Source organism: Oncorhynchus tshawytscha, linkage group LG06 (assembly GCF_018296145.1).
Source record: "Oncorhynchus tshawytscha isolate Ot180627B linkage group LG06, Otsh_v2.0, whole genome shotgun sequence".
NCBI classification, from domain to species: domain Eukaryota; kingdom Metazoa; phylum Chordata; class Actinopteri; order Salmoniformes; family Salmonidae; genus Oncorhynchus; species Oncorhynchus tshawytscha.
In genome coordinates this window covers 40,493,556-40,520,658 of record NC_056434.1, presented here as the reverse complement: position 1 = coordinate 40,520,658, position 27,103 = coordinate 40,493,556, and the positions used below count along the sequence as shown (strand labels likewise).

Genomic DNA, 27,103 nt, shown 5'->3' with positions numbered 1-27,103 from the left:
ACTCCGACAATTAATCCACACATAAAACGGTCAACCGAATCGTTTCTAGTCATCTCTCCTCCTTTCAGGCTTTTTCATCTTTGAACTTATATGGTGATTGGCTTCTAAACTTTCATAGTATTACCACGATGACCGGCAAAACAGTTCGTCTTTCAATCACCCACGTGGGTATTACCAATTAGGAGATGGCACGTGGGTACCTGCTTCTATAAACCAATGAGGAGATTTCTGCGTCAGAAATAGGAATGACTTCTATTTTAGCCCTCGGCAACGCAGACGCTTGTTGGCTCGTGCGAGCAGTGTGGATGCAATAATTGAATAACATGGATTTCTACATTTATTTTGCAACGCCCGGTCTGGTCAGCATGTAAAGCAGCAGCGGCCATCTGAAGCTTAATTTGCCTCAATTCTTCATCCGAATACTCAGGCTCGGTTCGAGGACACCATGGGCACCTGTCAAGAAGGGCATACAGTGCAGGGATTCCCCCAAGAGCGCACATGCGCTGTGGCAGTCGGCTACATGAAATAATTATGTAAAATAATCGCAAATGTTTTAGGTGGAAAAGTACACATATCCTGACTCAAAACAAATAGCTGATTCGGCCATACGCCTTCAATAAAACAATGAATTTGTCCACACTTCACAGATTTCTGAATCATGAATTAACTGGCAACAGAGCATAGCGAGGCCTGCATCCATCAATGTCACAAGTCAGTTGACCTACAGGGAGAGAGAGGGAGAGAGGGCAAACTCCCTGAACTAGTTTCAATGTATGGAATACACTTGGGAGTTTCTGGATTTTGGGTAAACTTCTCCTTTAATAAATATTCTTTCACTATGCATTCAGAATAGATCAAACATTCATAACTACATCACATTCAGGTTATCTAAGTCCATACAGTCATTCAGGCAAACTATGCAGTATTTACATAGTAGTCTACTCAATGCAATCACTACACAAGTTAAATGATTAAATGGTTTTCTGAGTTTTGCAAACACATCTGCTCAGTAAGGATAAATAATTATGTCCCTAAGCAAGTCTGTATATATAAAGATTACCTAGGAAAGCTCTACTTATTGTAACACATAGTTTTTGGTGAATGAGAGAAAAAAAACATGAGGTATCCAAAGAATCCTAATGATCCAGCATCATATACTAACATATAACCCATAACTTTGGTTTAAAAAAAACAAAACAGAAAATCACCCACTTATCCACAGACAATTTGGTAATTAAGAGAAACATTACATGATTATGTGTAATAATGTCATAAGCTTGTCGTTATATCCAAAAAATGAACTCCCAGCCCCATCTTGTGGAATGATATAATACTATAAAATCAATAAATGGCCAACAAATGTGTATCTGTGTATAAGATGTGTATAATATATGTACATCTCTGCCCCATTGTTTAGAGGTTGCTACTGTTGTTGTTCCATCCACACCCAGAAGCTGACTACAGCGGTTCTAAACAAAGCCTATGAAGCATAGTGCAACTTAGCACTGACATTCACACTTTCACAAATTAGATTTTGTAACCATAGCACCATGTACATTTTCTAGGAGGGTCCAGTGTGTTTTGAAGAACTAACTCCGAGCCCTCAGAAGTGAGTTCTGTCCAGGTCCTGGCTGGTGGTGGTGGTGGGCTCAACGTCTGGGTAGACCAGGAAGCCTGAGAAGGTGGTGTAGCGTCCCTGGTTGCTGTAGACGGCGTAGCGCTCGTCCTGCTGGCTGTAGAGCCACACGTTGTCCCCCCTATGGAGCGACAGCAGCAAACTCTGGCTCTGCATCTCCCTCCTCCTGGACGTATCCTCGTCAAACACCATCGCCTGCACCTCGCCTTGGCCTGTCATCAGCTTGACTGACACTGCCCTGCGCGGGTGCTTCCCCACAGTGAAGGCAAAGTAGTAGGCACCAGGGTAGCGGCAGGTGAAGCGGCCCGACGTCTTGTTAAAGTGCCCTCCAATGTTGACGTACTCCACATCAAAGGTCAGAGGCTCCTTCTCCTGGTGCCCGCCACCATTCTCCCCCAGGACCGGGGATGTCCTGGCCATGGAGAAGGCAGAGCGAGGCTCCACAGGGGCCTCAGCACTACCGCTCCAGCCGTACATGTGGTCTCCAGGAGGGGGACAGTTGGAGTTGGGGTAGGGCTGCCCTGACAGGGATAGGTGGTTGTTGAGATAGCCAGTGGTGGAGATGTCGGGGTACACCAGGTAACCGGTGAAGGTGATGTAAGGTCCAGCATTGCTGTATAGAGCATACTGAGGACTGTCCTGCAGCATCAGCCACACTGTGTCCATGGCCCTCAGGCTGATCATGACACTTTGACTCTGGACCTTCCTCCCTTTCTTTTTGTAATCGTCATAGGCTATAGCCTGCACCTCCTGCCCATTCTTCACCAGTATGACAGACAACATCTTCTTGGGATATTTCCCCAACGTGAAGGACAAGTAATAGGCTCCAGGGATTCTGCAGCGGAAGTGGCCCGTGTCTGGGTTGAAATCACTCCCTGTGTTGACTAGGAGCTTGTTGAAGGTCACAGCGTTCTGAGTGCCTCCCAGGATGCTATTGGTCCGCGTGGCTGAAAAGGCAGAGCGGAGGCCAGTCATCACGGGAGCCACATGGAGGGGTGTGACCGACCCCAGGAAGTTGAAAATTCCCAGTAGACAGGCCATGCGCCAGGGATTGCTACATGGTGCCACCTCAACTAGGAGAGATAAACAACAGTGTAAAAATATCTCACTTTCTTCAAAAACAACCTACAACAGTTATATTTATACCCTGGCTGTTCTAGTCTGTGTTTGCCTCAGACAACTTTTGTCATTGTAACAATGTAGCTTTGTTTATTTGTGTTTTTTTTTATAAAAAAAGAAACAAAGCTACATTGTTACAATGACAAAAGTTGTCTGAAGCAAACACAGAATAGAACTGCCAGGGTATAAATATAACTGTTTTAGGTTGTTTTGAAGAAAATTTTGTTCATTTGAAAAGATAGATTTTCTAAGGGTTGTAGGATTTTGGGCAAAAAAGTTTCCTTACTGCACAGCATTTCACACCTGTACAACGTAAACATTTTTCATTTCATTTTTTCAATGTTAAAAAAGTTAAGGTTACCAGGACGAATCGAATATGGGCCAATGCAAGCAACCTGTGTGTTATGGGCTAAGATTGTGCAATGTGTCATTGTGTGATGGGCTGGCTGAAATACTTATATGAGTGGGTTAGGATGTCTGGTTGAGCCCTGTCAGGACAGATCCCGCTCCTCAAATCAGATGCCCTGCGGAAGCAACAGCCCCTCTAATTCAGCTGGTATTGTCTGTTCTCTCTGTGCACTGAGAAAAAGTACTAGATTAGACCCTGGTTCATCTGTTCCTGTGTGCCCGGACAATGGAACATTTGGAAGGGGGGCAAGGTGGGGCAGGGAAGGGATTTATTTTAGTTCTATAAAGCCCTTCGAGATGGTGGACAATTGGTCGACGAAAGATCACAGTGGGACCATGGGAGGGATAGGTTGGGGGTCAATTTGGGGAATGAGATTGTTTTAGGACAACAAGCATCAATACTTTATCATTATGTTAAACATAATTTATATATAATATATCATCTATATATATATATTTTATCCTGATTAGACTGTTATAAAACACACTGTTGAAATCTTGAAGTGAGTTGTCATTTCAGGTCCTAAGCAGGTATTTCACCAGCTTGCTATAATTAATTGATGTTCTCTTTTTGTGTTCTTTCTAACTTGTTGATAGAGCTCTGGTAAATTCATAGTGCAAGGTTGAAAGGGTGGGGAGTTCCCATCCCAGCTTGAATAAGTTATGGCTTCACTCATGGATTAAGCCTGTTTTATGGATCCTTTGGCATCCTCTAAAATAGTGGTTCCCAAACGTTTTATAGTCCCGTACCCCTACAAACATTCAACCTCCAGCTGCATACCCCCTCTAGCACCAGGGTCAGCGCACTCTCAAATGTTGTTTTTTGCCATCATTATAAGCGTGCCAAACACACACACTATACGATACATTTATTAGACAAAAGAATGAGTGTGAGTTTTTGTCTGAACACGGCTCGTGGGAATTGACAAAGAGCTCTTATAGGACCAGGGAACAAATAATAATATAATAATAATCAGTAATTTTGCTCTTTATTTAACCATCTTACATATAAAACCTTATTTGTTCATCGAAAATTGTGAATAACTCACCACAGGTTAGAAGGGTGTGCTTGAAAGGATGCACATAACTCTGCAATGTTGGGTTGCATTGGAGAGAGTCTCAGTCTTAAATTATTTTCCACACAGTCTGTGCCTGTATTTAGTTTTCATGCTAGCGAGGGCCGAGAAACCACTCTCACATAGGTACGTGGTTGCAAAGAGCATCAGTGTCTTAACAGACGATTTGCCAAGGCAGGATACTCTGAGCCCAGCCCAATCCAGAAATCTGGCAGTGGCTTCTGATTAAATTAAATTTTCACAGAACTGCTTCTTGCAATTTCGATGAGGCTCTCTTGTTCAGATATCGGTAAGTGGACTGGAGGCAGGGCATGAAAGGGATAATGAATCCAGTTGTTTGTGTCATCCGTTTCGGGGAAAGTACCTGCGTAATTGCTTCGCTATATCACATTCGACATTGTCGGTAAGCTTGAGTTCATTTACACACAAAAAAATCATACAGTGATGGAATGCCCTGTGTGTTCTCCTTGTTAATGCAGACAGAGAAGAGCTCCAACTTCTTAATCATAGCCTCAATTTTGCCCCGCACATTGAATATAATCCTAAATTCAGATCATTCAAGCAAGAAAAAACATCACCCAGATATGCCAGCCATGTGAGAAATCATCATGCAAGGGGTCAGCCAAGTGAAAATTATGGTCAGTAAAGAAAACTTTAAGCTCGTCTCTCAATTTAAAAAAACGTGTCAATACTTTGCCCCTTGATAACCAGCGCACTTCTGTATGTTGTAAAAGCGTTACATGGTTGCTGCCCATATCTTTGCATAGTGCAGAAAATACATGAGAGTTCAGGGGCCTTGCTTTAACAAAGTTAACCATTTTCACTGTAGTGTCCAAAACGTCTTTCAAGCTGTCAGGCATTCCCTTGGGAGCAAGAACCTCTCAGTGGATGCTGCAGTGTACCCAAGTGGCGTCGGGAGCAACTGATTGCACACTCGTTACCACTCCACTATGTCTCCCTGTCATGGCTTTTGTGCCATCAGTACAGATACCAACATGAGCAGCAGCTACGTTTGGAATTCCCGTGAGAGCGTAACGGTTAATGTGATTGAATGTTAACTACTTGACTAGGCTATCTGTATTTGACATTGTGTTGTTATTTCGTTATTTCGCTGTTAAATTAGATTTTTGGTAGGAAAACGAGGCTACTCAGGCGAGAAAAAAACCTCACCCGAATATAAATGGATTGTTTGAAAATGTGAATCATTTTTGTACTTTTTAATTTGGCATACCCCCAATGGAATTGTGCATAACCCTGGGGGTACACGTACTCCAGTTTAGGAAGTTTAATTATATATTTTTTTACCTTTATTTAACTTGGCAAGTCAGCTAAGAACTAATTATTATTTACAATGACGACCTCCCGGGGAACAGTGGGTTAACTGCCTTGTTCAAGGGCAGAACAACAGATTTGTACCTTATCAGCTCAGGGATTCAATCCAGCAACACTTTCGGTTACTGGACCAATGCTCTAACCACTAGGCTACCTGCCACCCCAGGAATGCCTGCTCTAAAACATGCCATTAGCATGAACTAACTTAATATAAGAATATAAACAGTAAGCCTATTCTCACTCAAGATAGGAACACAGAATAAATATATTTTTAAATTAGTTTCCTTAATTTTTTTGTAAAACATTTTTATCAAATGTTTTACTTTAAATGATAAAATCTCCCAAAATACCAGAGATCCCAATCATATGATGTATAGCTGCTCTTGCACTAAATGAGAAGAAAACCGGTGCCTAGTAAATAAAATATACTGTACATTAACATCAGTAATTACAGGCTTATAACCAGATATTTTTAACATGGTTATTTTCATATGTCTACCATTGTTGTTTGTAATGTTAATTCCTAAGCACTGTTATGAAAACTGTGAGTTTCAATGTGTTAAACTATTTGAAAGCTATGCTGAGAGAACAGAACAGTGAGTTGGCAAAAGAGGACATTTTTTATCAACTGCCATAATGTAAAACTCAAAATCCAGAAGTCAAACTTTGTTCTTCTATTTAACGATATGGAAACATTTAGCTCACAAAACCAGGACAGAAAAATACCAATTCTCACTAAATGTAATCCATAAAATGGTCGTTTGGAGGATTGTTGACAAATATTTGACATTTCTATCTAAAGGTACAATTATTGAAATCAAAAAACAGGTCATATGACAAAGCAAGCGGTAAAGCTTCATATGACACACATATTTTTGCTTTGTAGCACCTACAGATGAAATATTATGGAGTTACAGGAGGCCTGAGTAAGGCCAAAATGTCATAAATATGGCAACTTTGATAAATATTTTCTCAATTATGCTTTTAGATACAAATGTCAAATATATGTCAACAATCCTTCATCCAAAGGACTATTCTATGGTTTAATTTTCATAACAATCCCCAAAATAATGTTATTATTTTGTCCTGGTTTCGTGAGGAATCACTAAAATATGGCAATCAAAATAATATCATAACAATTCAAATTTGAATGAGGTCAGATTTAGTTAGGATTCTTACAGATTTCAACAGCAACAATTCCATAGCTCTTACCTCTCACAAGCCTTCTCACAAAATCGAATAATTTCTGTATTGGAACACGTGTAATTCTCAGCTCTACATCTTCAGCCTGTTATTGACCTGATAGCTTATGGCAGAGAAATACATCTCTAAAGAGTGTGGGTCCTACCTGTTCTCATGTGCTGGTACAGAGTGTGCATGCCTGTAGTCAGCTGGTCACCTTCTCTCTAGTCAGCCTTCTCCCTAGTCAGCCTTTTCAATGGGACTCGTGGAGCTCCAAGAGGTGGAGCTCCACGGGTCCCATTATACAATGCTGATCCCTGCATCCTGATCTGGTCTGGTAGTTTATCATTGAGGGGAGGAAATACACAGGTTTGTTTAGTCTCATGAGGGAACAGGACAGCTAGTTCACTGTGTTCTGTTTATAATCCTTAAAAGCAACAAAAGCAAGTCCTTCAACATCTGCATTGCTTGCTGTTTGGGGTTTTAGGCTGGGTTTCTGTATAGCACTTTGTGACATCGGCTGATGTAAAAAGGGCTTTATAAATAAATTTGATTGATTGATTGGTTGTAAATTATAGAGCACCACATGCACAATGCATTGGTCATATCATAGGTCTCTCAGAAATAGATGTACAAAAGAATTGTGAAACCCATGTAGGCCAGACATTTTGAAAATTTAAATGAAATCATTTAGCCCTTTCGATTGCCCCCTTACCAAGAAATTATTAACATTTTGAAATTGATCAAGGGACAGTGTGCCTGTGTGATGGATACAAAGCCTACCTATATCTATTTCACAGCAACAGTAAGACTAACATGAAACGAAATTAATCACAGATGTTTACACAAACATCACTGACTTTGAGATTGGGATATGTCCGATCAATCACTGTCACGTATCATACCCATTAACCATAATAAAAGTACATTTTCCAAACTAGCTACATTTATTTACGTTACACTTTCAGGATGGTCTCATGACGCAAAATGAGCAGAACACCGGAAGAGGTGTGTGCGCGCCTTTCGCTGTCAATGCAAACGAAAGAGAAGAGTCACAGCTAAACCCCTCATTAAAGACAAGATGTCAGGACTGCCCCGTAGGATCATTAAGGTAACTAACTATTCATTGCTTTACGAATTACACAGACTATTGTTGTTGTCTATGACAGATTCATTATGTCCTAGCTAGCTAATCCTAAAATGCTCCGCACTGTTCGTAATTTATTTAGCTTGCATTTGCCGCAGCTGCGAAATTACTTCCGTTTCGACCCTGTTCCTAATAAACGGAATAAAGGTGGGTTAAAATACACCCACGCCTGTAAAAGATGGCAAAGAAATGTATTTTTTGTGATTGTTTATTCGTTAATACACTAAACACAGTGAATGTAGCATACTGACCAGAGTCTGAGAGAATTAGCAATCAATATAACGTTAGCTTGCTAGTTAGTTATCTTAAACGTTAGCCAGCCAGTCACCCATTCCGCCCTTTCCACATAGCTAGCTAACACTATATAGCGAGCAAACTCTATAGCTAGCCGTACATGTGTGTTGCAATGAATGCACAGTCAGACAGCCTACTCCCGTAACTGTGCCACAATATAAACGGTTGCAATCTTTATTTTGGGCTAAATTGCTCATGAGTATAAAGATACTTAGTGCTTAAGTATTAAAGGGTCAATTTAGCAGGCTATTGAGTTAGCATTTAGAACGTTACCATTGTGTGACAGATATTTCCTGTTAGGCCTCTGTTGCTAAGTTAGTTAGCTACCGTAAGTGATGTTATAGGCAGAGGCCAGGGCATTAGCGGGATCTCAGTTTTATGATCTTAATTGAAATGGACGGTACGATTCCCCTTACCAGTCATCACTTCGAATAAAAGTTTTTTGGTCTCGTACACAGACAGATTTGCAGGTGCAATTCTTAGGTATGTAGGGTAAGTTCATTTGAATTGAGTCACTTTTTGACAGCAAGCTCTTATTTTCGTCCAAAAAGTCCCTTTCTGAGCTTCTACAATGGGGAAATATGTGTGGGAGGTTTCGTTCAAATCAAAAGGGTTGTTGTCAAAAAGTGTAGATATTCCTTGAAGAAAACCAACTCATCCAACCCCCATGTCTCACTCATAATCTGTTCAAATGTTATTGGAGTTTTTACCCTTGTACGATGGCCAAAATTAGGGTGACTAAATCAGTGGAGGCCAGAGAGAGAAAGTGGTCTAAAATAAGTACAATTGCATAGCAGTGTGTCAACTAGGCTTGATTCTGTGCCAGAATGAAGGCTACCTGGCAGGTTCACTTTCCAGTTGAACTCATCTTCTCGAATCTGCAGGACATTAAACAATATAGAGGTGAGATAGATATCGATTTTGAGACATGACATGTAGTATTTTCATATTTTAGTATACGCTTTTCATATTAATGCATTTGCGTTTAATTCAGCTTGTGTCGTGCTAATTTTGATTTTTGTGACATGTGGTAAAGATTTTGAAAACGACCACCACAACATGTAAAATCCTCAGGTTACTGTGAGAAAGCTGCACCACTCTGTCAAAACAGTGCTCTGTGCTTATTTTGAATGTATTAGGTTACGAAATTCAACATTTTGGATATACTGGCAATGAAATGTTAAAGACCGCACTGAACAATACAGAATAAGCATATTTGTCTACATATAATGTATTTTATCAATTTCATCACCAAAGTGTGTTTTCACTTACTCTGGGCAGAGTGGGTGGAAACCGTAAAAAGTAATTGAATTCGCATAGATTTACCCACTATCTAGTTCCAACACTGCAGTAGAATGTCTTGCAAATACAATACCATTACACAAATAATCAGAACAACAAATCAAGAAATGACTGAACTGGTCAAATGAACAATCCAGAGTAGATATATTATAGTGAGCATGTGTCAGAATCCAGAATATTAATACGTGGTGTATATAGACAATAGACAGTATATCATTACAAAATATCTGATAAGAAAGAATGCTAGCTCATGTCACACCACAGCTGTCAGGGCTATAGGCCAAGACGCAGCAAATATTTCCGTTTGGCTAGCTTTGCTGACACGAGAAGTGGGACGTCAATTTAATTTGACATACACATGAGTAAGTGATTAGGCCTAGATGCACCAGTATACTAGAGGTTCCTTACTTCCAGCATGTTCCCAGTGCACTTGGAGAAATTATCACACAGCAATTGTCACTCCTAAAGCTAGTGTAGCATAAAGATCAGGTCAGGAGAGAGTTGTAAGATTGGTCCAGAGGTGAACATCATTCTATTAGTTATATACAGTGAACTTAAGCTATTGTACTATCACTTTGTGTTTAGAATTATTGTTTTGTTCTCACTCACTAGTCTAGTTCTCCAGTCTCTCCTTCCAGTCTAGGCAGTTTGTTTGCATGGGTTGACTGTCTTCACTCATTCACAGATCAATGAAGTTATGACTGTCTCTGCCCAGCATCTGCTCAGCCCGTGGACCACAGCGCCTTGTTTTCATTATCCCCCTGTCAAGTTGATGGCTCTCTGTGCTGAAACAGTCTAGGCTATGGTTGTGGATTCCAGAATGTCTTGTAGCTAGTATATTTAAACTATAAAACACTTGTTACTAGTTGGCTTCTATCCTACAATTTGTTTCAAATTTCTAATCTCGTGCACCTCCAAAAACATTGTGCCCCACATAGGGAATGCTGTGCTTCATATTCCCAAGTTCATGTCCTCTGTCGTTGGTAGTCATCATTGAATAAATGCAATTGTGCTAATAGAGAAAGGGGAATTCACACAGGTGGTGAGAGGGGTTGAGTAAGAGAGGGAACACGTAACATTGGTTGGAGGTGGTTGGAAAAGACTGGAGGGCTGAGAAGTTCTGGGAACTGTTCTCAGTGGGCTTGAGCCCCTGTGAGTGTGCGACTGGTCCGGGAGCCTCTCTTGTCTGTGTTTGGACTGTGTTTTTGTCTGTGGGTTATCTGAAACATTTCAGGAATCTCGCTCGGAGGTGCATTCAGGAAAAAGAAAAAACAGCAGCATGTACAGTGGTTGATGATAGTCCACTCTCTTTTTGTTCCTCTTAGTTGTCTTTCTCTCAAAGGTATCTGTAGCTTTAGGGCAATAGCACTGTAATAGAATTACACTTTGATTAATCTTTTCTTACCTTAAAATCTATGCCAAACAAAAAACATTGATTTCAAAGTTTAACAAACCATACAACTCCATGCACAATAACTACTTTAAAAAAATGTCCACGGAAAAAACTAATTTAGTGGTAATGGAATTACATTAAAATCTCCCTTAAGGATTTATGTGATAAGGTTCTGCAAAACCTCTTAAATATCTGCTCCAAATTAAGATTCAAAGATGTCTGCAGAAAGAACCGGGTGCCAGCTACAGTGCCTTGCAAAAGTATTCATTCCCTTTTTGTTTTAACCACTTTGTTGCATTACATCCTGTAATTTAAATGTAGATTTTTATTTGGATTTCATGTGATGGACATTCATAAAATAGTCAAAATTGGTCAAGTGAAATGAAAACTGAAGAGGTGAATACATATGTATTCACCCTTTTGCTATGAAGCCCCTAAATAAGATCTGTTGCTACCGACTACCTTTAGAAGTCACCTAATTAAAGTCCTCCTGTGTGCAATCTAAGTGTCAGATGATCTCAATGTATATATACACCTGTTCCAAAAGGCCCCAGAGTCTGTAACACCAGTAAGCAAGGGGCACCACCAAGCAAGCGGCACCATGAAGACAAAGGTCGTCTCCAAACAGGTCAGGGACAAAGTCGTGGAGAAGTACAGATCAGGGTTGGGTTATAAAAAAATATCAGAAACTTTGAACATCCCACTGATCACCATTTAAATTCATTAGTAAAAAAAATGGAAAGAATATGGCACCACAACAAACCTGCCAAGAGCGGGCCACCCACCAAAACTCACATACCAGGCAAGGAGGGCATTAACCAGAGAGGCAACAAAGAGACCAAAGATAACCCTGAAAGAGCTACAAAGCTCCATAGCGGAGATTGGAGTATCTGTCCATAGGACCACTTTAAGCTGTACAGAGTGGCCAGAAAAAAAAAAGAAAAAAATATGCAAACACGTTTGGTGTTCGCCAAAAGGCATGTGGGAGACTCCCCAAACATGGAAGGTACTCTGGTCAGATTAGACTAAAATTGAGCTTTTTGGCCATCAAGGAAAATGCTATGTCTGACACAAACCCCGACAAACCCCAACACTTCTCATCACTCCGAGAACACCATCCCCACAGTGAAGCATGGGGGTGACGGCATAAGGCTGTGGAGATGATTTTCATCGGCAGGAACAGGCAAACTGGTCAGAATTGAAGGAATGATGGATGGCACTAAATGCAGGGAAATTATTGAAGGAAACCTGTTTCAGTCTTCTGGAGATTTGAGACTGATGGAGATTCAACTTCCAGCAGAACAATGACCTGTAGCATACTGCTAAAGCAACACTCATGTAGTTTAAGGGGAAACATTTAAATGTCTTGGAATGGCCTAGTCAAAGCCCAGACCTCAATCCAATTGAGAATCTGTGGTATGACTTAAAGATTGCTGTACACCCGCGGAACCCATCCGACTTGAAGGAGCTGGAGCAGTTTTGCCTTGAAGAATGGACAAAAATCCCAGTGGCTAGATGTGCCAAGCTTATAGAGACATACCCCAAGAGACTTGCAGCTGTAATTGCTGCAAAAGGTGGCTCTACAAAGTATTGACTTTGGAGGGGTGAATAGTTATGCACTCAAGTTTTCAGTTTTTTTTGTCTTATTTCTTGTTTGTTACACAATAAAATATATTTTGCATCTTCAAAGTGGTAGGCATGTAGTGTAAATCAAATGATACAAATCCACACAAAAAAAAATCAATTTTAATTACAGTTTGTAAGGCAACAAAATAGGAAAAATGCCCAGGGGGGGTGAATACTTTCGCAAGCCACTGTATGAGGTCAAAGGAAATGGAAGGACTAACAGTACAGATGGATAGCAATTAAAATGGTACCATAGAGGCTCAGAATAAGTTAGAGGAAACAGAAATGGAGGAACGTATTCATAAAGATCAAGAGTAATATATTATAAAAATAAAGCGAACGGGATGGAATATGGAGATAAAAATGCAATTATTATTAAATGCTACGAAAAATAATTAACTGAATCTTGTTACAAATGACGGAGTCACCCATGATTCACAAAACAATATTTTTTAAATAGTAAGTAAAGTACTTAAGGCATACGTTTTTGTTTGTCTCCTCCATCTCCACCATCTGATTTTCATTATAACTGAAACAGGATCCAAGTGGTAAATATAAAGATCCAGTCCATTTACAAAATTGGAGGCCTCTTACACTGTTGTGATACAAAAATACTAGCAAAATGCTTAGCGCATAGAATTAAAAATGGCATTGTGGGACATTATTAATCCTAATCAGACAGGTTTTTTTACATGGACGATACATTGGAGATGTAACGCAAGTACTGGAAACAATAGAACATTATGAAAAACTGGGAAACCAGGCCTGGTATTCATAGCTGACTTTGAAAAGTCCTTTGATAAAGTACGACTGGCGTTTCAATATAAATGCCTGGAATATTTACATTTTGGAGAATCTCTTATAAAATGGGTTAAAGTTATATGAATGGTAACTAGGGACGCACCAATATGACATTTTTGTCCAATATCTGATTTTCCTTGCCAAAAAAATGATACAGACAACCGATATTTAACATTTGTGTTCTTTTTTAAGCATTATAGTACAGTTAAATAGTTAACACACACACACGGACGCAGCGGTTTAAGGCAATGCATCTCAGTGCAAGAGGCTTCACTACAGTCCTTGGTTCGAATCCAGGTTCTGTCACATCCGGCCGTGATTGGGAGTCCTATAGGGCGATGCACAACGGGTTTGGACGTAATTGTAAATAAAGAATTTGTTCTTAACTGACTTGCCTAGTGAAGTAAAGGTTACACACGCGTACACCACATTGACCAAAAAGTTATTTTGTTGGCATTTACGTATGTCCCCATTACCAATAAAACATAATCAAAACCCATATCTTTCACTTACTTGCTGTGCTGTTTCGTTGTTCATTTGTTCAGTCTCAACCAGGATTTCATGATACATGTCAAGTAGTGAAATTTCAGCTCTGTCTGTCCGTGGCGCCTCTTCCTCGGTGCGCTCTGTCACGTCCGTGTCCATATTTTCCAGCTGTGTATGTAACGTTTCACATAAACCCTGTTTCTGTGGGAGGGGGAAAATTAAGGAATTTGTCTGTCGGCCCTGCATTGAAGACCAAAATTGGTTAAAGAAAATAGTGATGAATATAAAAATACACCACTTTATTTTAAGGACCAAAACATTGACAGCTGTGCCATATAGATTACAAAATAGTTGGCAAGAGTTTTTCGATGTACCGATCCAATGGCACATGGTTTATGAACTGATAAGCAAAACGATGCCAGATTCAGAACTTTGAATTTTTCAATTGAAATTATTATACAAAATTCTTCCAATCAATTGAATGTTATATATGGGGGATACAACCTTCCCAGTTCTGCAGGTTTTGCTGTGAAGAGACTGAATTATTAGATCATTTGTTTTGGTACTGTCCATATGTAGCTTGTTTTGGGTCACAGGTCCAGGAATGGCTGAAGAATTGCAACATTTACCTGGAGCTAACGCTGCAGATAGCAATACTGGGTGATTTGAAAAGTTGTAGTCACTTCGATCAATAATATAATACTTTTAGCAAGACTATTGATTTAATTTACAATCTGTAGAAAATGAGAATAGAAAGGTTCTGAACTTTTGTGACGCATCACAACACATATGGCAAATATAAATCCAATATGGATGGTGTTAAGAGATAGATGGGAGGGGTTAAATGAAACTGAAGGGTGGGACTAATAACAACAAGATAGTATATTTTACATTTGTTGTGTCTGTAAAATGTATGTAAGTAAAGAACTTTTGTGAAACAGCACAGTTAAAAATATATGGCAAATAAAAATCAAACTGGATGGGCATCAGAAATGGATGGGAGAGGTTGAGGGTATTGTATTTTCTACATTGTACAACAATAGTGAAGACATCAAAACTATGAAATAACACATGTAATCATGTCGTAAACAAATCAAAATAAATGTTATATATATAGCCACCCGTTGCCTCTCTCAACCAGCTTGAAGGAGTTCCCACATGCTGAGCACTTGTTGGCTGCTTTTCCTTCACTCTGCGGTCCAACTCATCCCAAACCATCTGTTGGGTTGAGGTCGGGTGATTGTGGAGGCCAGGTCATCTGATGCAGCACTCCATCACTCTCCTTCTTGGTCAAATAGCCCTTACACAGCCTGGAGGTGTGTTTTGGATCATTGTCTTGTTGAAAACAAATGATAGTCCCACTAAGCGCAAACTACATTGGAAGGCGAATCGCTGTGGTAGCCATGCTGGTTAAGTGTGCCTTGAATTCTAAATAAATCACATACAGTGTCACCAGCAAAGCACCATCACACCACCTCCTCCATGCTTCATGGTAGTTAACCACACATGCAGAGATCATTCCTTCACCTACTCTGCGTCTCACAAAGACACAATGGATTGAACCAAAAATCTCAAATTTGGACTCCTCAGACAGATTTCCACCGGTCTATTTGTCCATTGCTCGTGTTTCTTGGTCCAAGCAAGTATCTCTTCTTATTGGTGTCCTTTTAGTACTGTTTGTTTTGCACTCTCTTCTGAACAGTTGATGTTGAGATGCGTCTGTTCCTCTTATTTGGGCTGCAATCTAAGGTGTAGTTATTTTAATTAATTTGTCCTCTGCAGCTGTGGTAACTCTGGCTGCTACCTGGTTGAGAGAATGCCAAGGGTGTGCAAAGCTGTCATCAAGGCAAAGGGTGGCTACTGAAGAATCTCAAATATAAAATATTTTTTATTTAACACTTTTGGTTGCTACATGATTCTATATGTGTTGTTTTGATTATTATTATTATTATTATCATTATTATTCTACAATGTAGAAAATAGTAAAAAATAAAGAAAAAACCTTGAATGAGTAGGTGTGTCCAAACCTTTGACTGGTACTGTAGCTGATATAATGAGAGAGCGTGAAAATTAAATTAAACCGATTGGAGATCTTACAACTAGACATCAAGGAAATTTTCATTTTTGAGAATACAACACATGCACATTAGAGACAGAACCCCTTACCCTCTTTATTGCAGGATTGTGATCATCATTGACACTAGTTCAATTTCAATAGTAGTTTAACAATTAAAACAGTTTAAACACATCAAAGAATCAACACTTCATCACTTCAAAATGTACAAATAAGTTAACTCGTATGTAGTCTAAACAACAAAAGAACATTGAGTAGTAACAAGTGCACTATTATTACTGAAGCATAATTTCAGGTGAACAAAAACTCCATACCAGTGGTGGCCAACCTTGCTCCACTGATCCCTATCTACTGGGTGAGCAGACTTCTATTCCAGCCCAGCAATAGCACACTTGATTATCAACTCATTAGATTTGATAAGTTGAATCAGATGTGTTATTGCTGGGCTGAAACAGAACCCTGCACATTCAGAGGACCTCCAGCAGGGTTGGCATGCTCCAATTGTAGTAGGTTTATACATTGTGTGTGATGTTTAACTGTATTTTTGTATACAATGTTTGCTAACATAGGTAGACCTACACATATAACACATGGCATATAGGATATACCCAAGCTTTCTAGGGATATTAATTAGGACCTCTCTTCATCTGCAAACAGGCTTTCACAGCTTTTCATATCGGAGGAAAGAAAACATCACAGAGAAACAGGCTTCATTATACAGCACTGTTATATTATGTTGCTAATATCTGTCCTCAAAGTTTTCCCCTCTAGGGACTGGAACTAGAGAATATTTTCATAATGTCCTCCCACAAAGTTACCTGCCCTATCCAGTAGCTAACCTTTGGTTTACCAAACTCAGTCCTGGGACCACCCTGGGTTCACATTTTGGTTTTTGCCCTAGCACTACACAGCTGATTCAAATAATCAAAGCTTGAGGATGAGTTGGTTATTTGAATCAGCTGTGTAGTGCTGAGGCAAAAACCAAAACGTGCCCCAGGACCGGGTTTGAGAAACCCTTGCCTAGGCTATCCAGTAGCCTATACGCTCCCTTTACTGACAGCTGGAGCTGCAATTTCATCTTCTTCCATGGCTGTTATCTAATGCATTTGGAGACGGTTTTAAATGTACAATGATTACATCAAGATAGCTTCCTTTTAGCTAGCTGATTATATTTGATTAACTTAGCTATACAGTGTAAAGTTAGCTAGCTACCAACTTGAGTTAGCCTACAAAGTGGCCTACAGTAGCAGGCTAGTTAGCTAGTAATAGGTCGAAGGAATTGTCCGTAGAGCTCTGAGACAGGATTGTGTCAAGGCACAGATCTGGGGAAGGGTACAAAAAAATGTCTGCAGCATTGAAGGTCCCCAGGAACACAGTGGCCTCATCTACACACAACACACCATAATGACAAAGCAAAAACAGTTTGGTAGAAATTTCTGTAAATGGAAATATCATATTTACATAAGTATTCAGACCCTTTACTCAGTACTTTGACGCACCGTTTGGTCGCAGCCTTGAGTCTTCTTGGGTATGACGCTACAAGCTTGGCACACCTGTATTTGGGGAGGTTCTCTGCAGATCCTCTCAAGCTCTGTCAGGTTAGATGGGGAGTGTTGCTGCACAGCTATTTTGAGGTCTCTCCGGAGATGTTTGATCGGGTTCAAGTCCGGGCTCTGGCTGGACCACTCAAGGACATTCAGAGACTTGTCCCGAAGCCACTCCTGCGTTGTCTTGGCTGTGTGCTTAGGGTCGTTGTCCTGTTGGAAGGTGAACCTTCGCACTAGTCCTTGGAACCTGCTCCAGAGTGCTCAAGGATCTTTCTGTACTTTGCTCCGTTCATCTTTCCCTTGATCCTGACTAGTCTCCCAGTCCCTGCCGCTGAAAAACATCCCCACAGCATGATGCTGCCACCACCATGCTTCCCCGTAGGGATGGTGCCAGGTTTCCTCCAGACATAACACTTGGCATTCAGGCCAAAGAGTTCAATCTTGGTTTCATCAGACCAAAGAATCTTGTTGTTCATGGTCAGAGTCCTTTAGGTGCCTTTTGGCAATCTACAAGTGGGCTGTCATGTGCCTTTTACTGAGAAGTGCTGCAGAGATGGTTGTCCTTCTGGAAGTTTCTCCCATCTCCACAGAAGAATTCTGGAGCCATATCAGAGTGACCATCGGGTTCTTGGTCACCTCCCTGACCATGCCCCTTCTCCCCCGATTGCTCAGTTTGGCCAGGCAGACAGCTCTAGGGAGAGTCTTTGTAGTTTCAAACTTCTATTTTTAAGAATGATGGAGGCCACTGTGTTCTTGGGGACCTTCACTGCTGTAGACATTATTTGGTACCCTTCCCCAGGTTTTTGCTCTGACATGCACTGACAACTGTGGGACCTTATATAGACAGGTGTGTGCCTTTCCAAATCATGTAACATGAATTGAATATAAAACAGGTGGTAAATCAAGTTGTAGAAACATCTCAAGGATGATCAATGGAAACAGGATGCACGTGAGCTCAATTTCGAGTCTCATAGAAAATGGTCTGAATACATATGTAAACAAGGTGTTTTATTTTTCTACATTTGCAAGACTTTCTAAATGGTTTTTGCTTTGTCATTTTGGGGTATTGTTTGTAGATGGATGAGGGGAAAAAATTTGCATTTTTTAAACAAGGCTGTAAAGTAACAAAATGTGGAAAATGTCAAGGGTCTGAATATTTCCCGAATGCACTTTATTGGTATTTTAGGCTACTATAGGAAAATTAGTAGGCTAGTGAAGAGGCCTAGTCCTGTAAGAGTCCATCTTTGTTGCTGCACCTACAGTAATCTTTGTTGCTGCACCTGTCACAGGTGTCCCCCTGCCTCTTGCATTACCATAAGGCCGTATCAGATTGCTTATGCTGCTCAGTCATGTTGAGCCAGGGCCTAAAATTAACACCCACCACCTGTCGATTTTGTCATTAGCGTGTAAAATGTTTATTTCACCAGCCACGTTGGCGTGGGTAGGGGCACCACAGTGTGAGCATTTCACTCACATTTTTTTTTGTAAAAATAGTCAAGTATGATCACGTTTACAGTCAAATAAATGCTGCAGTAGCAGTTTTCAAAGTAGTTCTGCCGTTTTTGTTTCATAGCTGGTAAATGAATCGCACAAACTACGAATCCTATATAGCCTATCCCACCTTGCGCTGAAACACTGCCTGGCTGGTGTCTGTGCGCACTTATTAAAGAGCTGTGCACTGGTATAAAATTAACTCTAATTTACTTGAAACGAAAGTCTACTGATGTGAGACTTTGTTTCTTGGCTATTTACATTTTGTTCATAAACTAGGTTGTTTTTCTGTTTTTGAGTTTCAAATGCTAGGGAAGAGAAGACAACACTTCTACTAGTAAGACTCAATCTCACAGGTAGAAACATGACTCCAGTCGCGCTACCACGCGACAACCACTGAAGATTTAATTTATTATATATATATATATTTTTTTAAAATACATACATAAGGGGGCTCCACCTGGTGACGCCTCCACATTGATGGGGAAAGTCCACCCTAGTTGTCACCTGGGTTCTATTCATTAGGAAAACATTTTGGAAAGTTTTGCATCGGAAAACAAAATTATGTCGACTTAGCTGCCTGATATTCTGCTTTAGACTGTATTGCAGCCAACTATAAAGCCACTAAGCGTAGTGACGCACTGCTAGCTGCCTAGTAGGAGGCGTGGGCCAGGATAGGTTAGATGTTTTGGGTTGTAGGCAATGTCTTTGAAAGATTGATCAGTCCTAACACTGAAATTGGAATTTTCTGGTCGATTTTCTTAGTATTGTAAGGGATGAGTAAGCAGTGGAACAAACGTACGAATGTGCCTGCTGAACAATGGTTATCACCACAAGATTTGCATCTAGGCCTAACTCTGTTTGTATGTCTGTCGTTTGTCAGGAGACTCAGCGCTTGATGGCGGAGCCTGTCCCAGGCATCAAGGCAGAGCCTGATGAAGGTAACGCCCGCTACTTCCATGTGGTCATCGCCGGGCCCCAGGACTCGCCCTTTGAAGGCGGCACGTTTAAACTCGAACTCTTTCTTCCCGAGGAATACCCCATGGCAGCTCCAAAAGTACGCTTTATGACCAAAATATACCACCCCAACGTAGACAAGCTGGGAAGAATATGTCTAGACATATTGAAAGGTAAGGGCCGCTTGACTTGCGTCAAATTACACCGACATGGTAGCCTGACATCCAAACTGATTTAGCTGTTTCACTGTTGTTTCTGTTCAGGTTTAGTTAATCAACAGTGGGCTGCGTTACTTGCATATGCACCTAAATATTTTGCTGTGCGACCTGGACTTTTTTATTTAGGAGCGCCTGTGCGCCTAGAAAAAAAATCACCAAGATAGTTGTTCCAATGATTACTTCACTGGCCCCTTAGTGCCACTGAGAATACACTGAGCACATTTATGACAGTCATGCTTGCACCATTACTACAAATAAAAATGTTTTTCATTGTGCTCCTAAATGTCTTTGTGCGCGCCTACATTGTTCAACGTAGGCGCACACACGCTCCTTGCAAAAAATAAGTGGCAGGTTTTGAAAAAACTGTTAATTTGTCAATGCAACATGGCTTCTTGAACACATAATATTTAGACTGAGGTTGTTAGCAAAAACATGGCAAATTATGTCCTGAAAGCATTTCTTTAAATGTGGTAGCAGGTGCAGCTGATTCAAGGACAGAGATTCCTTTCATCCCCCTAACACTGTACCCAAACCGGCCGTGCGCAAATTGATTTTGTCCCCCCACACCAAACGTGATCACGACACACAGGCTGAAATATCAAAACAACTCTGAACCAATGATATTACTTTGGGGACAGGTCGAAAGCATTAAGCATTTATGGTAATTTAGTTAGCAAGTTTGCAGTTACTAGCTAATCTGACCTATTTAGCTAACTTGCTGTTGCTAGCTATTTTGTCCTGGGATATAAACGTTTTTAAAGTTTTTATTTCACTTTTATTTAACCAGTTAGGCTAGTCGAGAACAAGTTCTCATTTGCAACTGAGACTTGGCCAAGATAAAGCATAGCAATTCGACACACAACAACAGAGTTACACATGGAATAAACAAAACATAGTCAATAATACAGTAAAACAAAAAGTCTATATACAGTGAGTGCAAATGAGGTAAGATAAGGGAGTTAAGGCAATAAATAGGCCATGGTGGCGAAGTAATTACAATATAGCAATTTAACACTGGAGTGGTAGATGTGCAGAAGATGAATGTGAAAGTAGAGATACTGAGGTGCAAAGGAGCAAAATAAATAAATAAATTCTGTATGGAGATGAGGTAGGTAGGTAGATGGGCTATGTGCAGTGATCTGTGAGCTGCTCTGACAGCTGGTGCTTAATGCTAGTGAGGGAGATGTGAGTCTCCAGCTTCAGAGATTTTTGCAGTTCGTTCCAGTCATTGGCAGCAGAGAACTGGAAGGAAGGACGACCAAAGGAGGAATTGGCTTTGGTGGTGACCAGTGAGATATACCTGCTGGAGCGCGTGCTACAAGTGGGTGCTGCTATGGTGACCAGTGAGCTGAGATAAGGCGGGGCTTTACCTAGCAGAGACTTGTAGATAACCTGTAGCCAGTGGGTTTGGCACTGTGATTGCATCCAGTTTGTTGAGTAGAGTGTTGGAGGCTATTTTATAGATGACATCACTGAAGTCGAGGATCGGTAGGATGGTCAGTTTTATGAGGGTATGTTTGGCAGCATGAGTGAAGGATGCTTTGTTGCAATATAGGAAGCCAATTCTAGATTAAATTTTGGATTGGAGATGCTTAATGTGAGTCTGGAAGGAGAGTTTACAGTCTAACCAGACACCTAGGTATTTGTAGTTGTCCACATATTCTAAGTCCGAGCCGTCCAGAGTAGTGATGCTGGACTGGCGAGCAGGTGCGGGCAGTGATCGGTTGAATAGCATGCATTTAGTTTTCCCTGCGTTTTAGAGCAGTTGGAGGCCATGGAAGGAGAGTTGTATGGCATTGAAGCTCGTCTGGAGGTTAGTTAACAGTGTCCAGAGAGGGGCCAGAAGTATACAGAATGGTGTCGTCTGCGTAGAGGTGTACCAGAGAATCACCAGCAGCAAGAGCAACATCATTGATGTTTCCAGAGAAGAGAGTCGGCCCGAGGATTGAACCCTGTGGCACCCCCATAGAGACAGCCAGAGGTCCAGACAACAGGCCCTCCGATTTGACACACTGAACTCTGTCAGAGAAGTAGTTGGTAAACCAGGCGAGGCAATAATTTGAGAAACCAAGGCTGTCGAGTCTACCAATAAGAATGTGGTGATTGACAGAGTCAAAAGCCTTGGCCAGGTCGATGAATACGGCTGCACAGTAATGTCTCTTATCGATGGCGGTTATGATGTTGTTTAGGACCTTGAGCGTGGCTGAGGTGCACCCATGACCAGCTCTGAAACCAGATTGCATAGCGGAGAAGGTACGGTGGGATTCGAAATGGTCGGTAATCTGTTAACTTGGCTTTCGAAGACCTTAGAAACGTTGAGCTGTTATGTTACCTGAAATGTACTCTGACAATTAATCCACACACAAAACGGTCATCCGAATCGTTTCTTGTCATCTCTCCTCCTTCCAGGCTTTTTCTTCTTTGGACTTTGTGGCGATTGGCGTCTAACTTTCATAGTTACCACAACAACCGACCAAACTCAGTTAATCTTTCAATCACTCACATGGGTATCTGCTTCTATAAACCAATGAGGAGATGGGAGGCAGGACTTGCACCGCGTTCAGCGTCACAAATAGAACTGACTTCTATTTTAGCGCTTGGCAACGCAGATGCTTGTTGGCGCAATAATTGAATAACGCATATTTACATTTTATTTATTCGACGCGATTGGTGTGGTCAGCATGTAATAGGTTAGTGTTAGGAAGGGATTATCTAATTCTAGGTCTGACATTTAGAGACATCTACCTTTTTCTGGAAATATCAAAAATATATTTGACCTGTTTTATCATCAAAAGTATTTATGTACATTCCAGTTAATCATATCATCATCTGACTGATAACAGATAGCTAGGGCTGGGCAGTATAGGGGGGGTGCAAAAGTATCTTCTAAATAAAAGAGGAATAGGCTAAGCATGAATATGTTAGCTTCATGAAGTAGCTAATAGAAAACAGTTAATGTAGCTGAAGATTATAGGGTCCCCTAGGAAACACTGACCAATGAGTTCCTACCCTATCACAATAACGCCGCCCTGGGTTTTTCAATCTTTATCATGTCAAACAGCACTGTATTCAAAGTGCCCGCTATTATATACTATCTACCTCATTTTCGAATGTTGCTATGGGCACAGTCAAACAACAGGAAGTGAGGGATTCGGGTTCCACTTTACTTCCCTACAGAAGCCTGCCGGTGGAAAACTTGCCAGAGTAAATTATTTGAAAGAGTCAATTTTATAGAGTATAAAAGTCAAGTAAATAAGTATGTGTTGGTTTTATATTTCATTTAAGTTCGCTAACGTTAGCTAGACTTACTAGTAAGCTATTTCAGTTGTGATGATAACGTTAGTTGTGTTGTGTCAAGAGTTAAGGCCCGGGCCATCCACCAAGCCAATAACTAAAGGTAACTATAATGAAATACTATATGCTACATAACTATAAAAGCATCCACACTAGAGGAAAGTTTGTTTATTGTTCTACAGTCCTACACCTGTCAATCCACTGATCAACACATCCTTCTGCACGCTGCCTATTAATCAAGTGTTAACACAAGACCATTTATGAGGTCACATTAGCATGACCGTAATATGGTGTGTTTTGTCACAATGTATCAGCTAATTTCTTGTGGCGGTTGCATATGAATTATGATAATGCGGGAGCACTGAGGAAGTTGTCCATAGTTTCCGCTTTTGGCGTGCGTATTTTAAGTGTTAAAATGAGGTGGATAAAATTATAACAACTATTCTATTTCCATCATTTCAAAGTTAAATTACAATTGCAGTATTTGGTTAAAAATAACAGATTATTATTCTTTGCCCAAATTGTGCAGCCCTACGTGGCAGTGTGGAAAGGATCTCAAATGAGTGCAGAATGGAGAAAGACACATTCTAAGCAATTTCGAAATGAATGTGTTGCCACTCTAGGGTCATGCACTACTCACAAAGCAAAATTTGAACTTGTATTATTCAAAAACATCAAATAGCATCAACATTTAGAAAAATATTGTGATATGATATTTCGGCCTTATCGCTCAGTCCTAACGGATACAGGGGAGATGAGACGTCTTTAACTGTCTGTCACACCGCTGCAGCTTCTCTGTATGTCTGTCATACACATCAGTGAGTTCAGGCTCGTTAGTGGGACAGGCCTGGGAATTGTTTCCTGCCATTTACCCACTGCATTAGAATCATGTTTGGCCTGCGAGCGCTATGAGGGATTTTCCTTTTTAATCTCGCCCAAAAGATCAAGGGCTTCTCAGATTCAACTTTTGACCTCTCACTCAAGCCGCATATCCCATTGCTGCGACATGCCCCCATCGCTCAAAATGGATACATGGCTCAAACTTCTCTTCCTCCCTCTCTCCCCTTTTTCTCCTCCCTTTATCACTCACTTTCTCCCCCTCATTTGTACTTTTTTGTTTTCTTATAAAATCTCCTTCCACAGATAAATGGTCTCCAGCCTTACAGATCCGCACAGTCCTGCTATCAATCCAGGCATTACTAAGCGCTCCTAACCCTGATGATCCTCTAGCGAATGACGTTGCGGAGCAGTGGAAATCCAATGAAGCTCAAGCCATAGAGACAGGTGAGTCTTGATGAAGCCTGGCTCTGAGCGGTGAACTCCTCAAATGCACTTCTACTCACTCACCACACCCACTTGCCTCAGATATGTTCGTTATGGCACACAACAGAAAGGGAAAATGAACTTTTCTTTTTAGACAAGTCCAGGTCGTTTCTCCCTGTTTCAGTCCATGTTCTTGTGTGTTTGGTGCCCGGTGAACAAAACCTTGTTCAAATTTTACACAGTAGCTCAGTTTCTCAATGCAGCCTACCGTTCAGCCAATCCAACACTGATTAATATTGGTGCTGATGCTCTATCTTACTGGTAACTTTAGATGCTACACCTTATGAACTCATGACTTCTTTTGATATAAACATTTAATTTGTATATTGTAGCTTTTTTACCCTGTGGCCTATCCTGCAAAGCAAGTACAAATGTGATGAAGTTACAACTTGAAGCCTCAAGGATTCTAGCAAAAAAACAATAAATAACTGACTCACTACACTTGCTTTCTGAGCTCATCTCTCTCCCTTATTTTGTGTTGCAGCCCGGACATGGACCAGGCTTTACGCTCAGAACAACATAGAAGTGTAGAAAAGGTGAAAAAAGGGGAGAGAAACCAAGCGGGAAGTCAGTGTGAACACACATTCCTCATCTTCTGCCAAGACCTCTTCTTCTACCTAATTCATGTGCATTTAAAGGACACCATATTGGAGGGGGGGATGTAATAAATAAAAAAAAAGTGAAAAAAAGACCAGTGAATTTGATATAAATGCTCATAAGAGATATTGAAAAGCCTGACTTGTCGTCTTTGTCATAATTCACTACTGTTCAGATACATCGGCAGATCTGACTCACCACCTGGTTCTTTTTCCATTCATTTTGGAGGAAACCAGCAACATCCGCTTTAATGAGCTTCGTACAAAAAAAATAAGTGTTGATCCCATGTCGTGGGGGAGGGTAAGATTTATTGTCCAAGATTGCCTAACTTTTTACTTTTCTTTTAACTTTGTTGTCGCTCGTGATGCTGGTTGTTTATTGAAAGCAGCTGATTAACCCCAGGTAGACACACCCTTTGAGACAGACTATAGATGGACTCATTCCTCTATAGAAGGCCTACTAGCAAAACAACAACCTAGCTCCTGCTAAACCACATCTCTGACTTGAACATTAAATACAAGTAACAATATAATGAATAAACAATTAATATAAGCCTGCCATCACGTTTAACTGTTGCAACCGCTGTCGATGTAGAGACCCTAAAGTAGGCTTGGAACCTTTGTGTGGGAGAGCGGTAGGGATGGCGGGGACAGGAATTCCATAATTTTCTATAGTTTTAGGGATATATTTTATTCTCATGTCTTACCTTATTTGAATGTTTTCCTGACATCAGCCTACTACAGTGGAGGCTGGTGGGAGGAGCTATAGGAGGACAGTATCATTGGAATGGAATCAATGGAACGTATCAAACATATGTAAACCATGTCTCTACTACTACTGGCTCTCTGGCTACATGGCTCTTTTAGCTTATTTTTCTTCCTGTTTGTCACAATCTAATGTTATAAGACACAATGGTTGACTTCCTCCCCATGGCATTTATTTCAGAAAATAATAGGGGGCGCGTTGGAGTTGTCAGTTCAGTAGTGTGTGCTGAGGGGAATTGTGTTCGAAGGGGAGGTAGAGGGTGAGGGGAGATTGGGGGTAAGGGAATGGGTGGGTAAGGGAATGGGTGGGTAGGGGAATGGGGAGATTACTGAACAATATTTGTTTTTGGTTTGAAAAGTCTTTTCAGTTCCATGTATATTAATTATTTCTATTGAGGGGAAAAATGGTTACCTGCTCTCTGAATGGTATGAAAACAGTCCACCGGTATTCTTTTTTTCTGTAAATAAAATCTGTTGATTAATAAGAAAATATTGTAAGCCTTTGTTTTTGAAGTAAGGACAGTAGGTTAGGATTTTTGGCATATCCTCAATTCTGTCATTGAATACATTGAACTCAACGGGTCAGATTAAACTGAACAATGACTGCCCTCAGATGAGTAGAGAAAAAATAGTAACACTTGCTTAGTTCCAGACAGTCTTAATCTTCACTCTGATCCTAGATTTTTAGTTAGTCTATCCTTCAATTGATGGTGTGAAAGTCAGGCACCACCTGGTGATATAAAGAGATGAATTTGCTCACATATTCCATCATCCAAAACACATGATGGCCAGGTGCTTCAGTTCACCATTTCACCATTATAGGACAGCATAGTAAAGTGAAGATCGATATAATTTTAGGTACAATGGTGCAGGTTTGACTGAGCTGGCTACAAGGTAAATATATTGGTGTTGAACACTGCATTGAGTGCAGTAGCCTACTTGCTTGCATCTTTAGCTCAAATAAACGGTGATGTTTTCTTATGGACCTCGAAATGGGGACTTTGCTTTCACTTATGCCAGAATGTAAAGTTTTAAA

General features: G+C 40.6%; 2 protein-coding genes across 2 annotated transcripts; one reads left to right on the top strand and one right to left on the bottom strand.

Annotated features, from left to right (window-relative positions):
* Positions 1-257: 257 nt before the first annotated feature.
* On the bottom strand, positions 258-7,029 carry c1qtnf13 (C1q and TNF related 13). The gene is made up of 2 exons (XM_024398885.2): positions 6,920-7,029; positions 258-2,709 (listed from the first exon to the last, which is right to left on the bottom strand). The coding sequence occupies exons 1-2, from the start codon at positions 6,948-6,950 to the stop codon at positions 1,604-1,606; spliced, it is 1,137 nt and encodes a 378-aa protein (XP_024254653.1). The 5' UTR covers positions 6,951-7,029; the 3' UTR covers positions 258-1,603.
* A 692-nt stretch (positions 7,030-7,721) lies between these two features.
* LOC112232089 (ubiquitin-conjugating enzyme E2 N) lies at positions 7,722-26,557 on the top strand. Its single transcript, XM_024398884.2, has 4 exons — positions 7,722-7,864; positions 19,798-20,044; positions 24,527-24,667; positions 25,191-26,557. The coding sequence occupies exons 1-4, from the start codon at positions 7,835-7,837 to the stop codon at positions 25,235-25,237; spliced, it is 465 nt and encodes a 154-aa protein (XP_024254652.1). The 5' UTR covers positions 7,722-7,834; the 3' UTR covers positions 25,238-26,557.
* The last annotated feature ends 546 nt before the right edge of the window (positions 26,558-27,103 follow it).

Coding starts and splice junctions, on each gene's coding strand:
- c1qtnf13 (XM_024398885.2), bottom strand. CDS start 6,950: ATGCACACTCTGTACCAGCACATGAGAACAG. Junction 2,710..6,919: donor GTACCAGCACATGAGAACAG/GTAGGACCCACA, acceptor TATCTCTCCTAG/TTGAGGTGGCACCATGTAGC.
- LOC112232089 (XM_024398884.2), top strand. CDS start 7,835: ATGTCAGGACTGCCCCGTAGGATCATTAAG. Junction 20,045..24,526: donor ATGTCTAGACATATTGAAAG/GTAAGGGCCGCT, acceptor CTCCTTCCACAG/ATAAATGGTCTCCAGCCTTA. Junction 24,668..25,190: donor AGCTCAAGCCATAGAGACAG/GTGAGTCTTGAT, acceptor TTTGTGTTGCAG/CCCGGACATGGACCAGGCTT.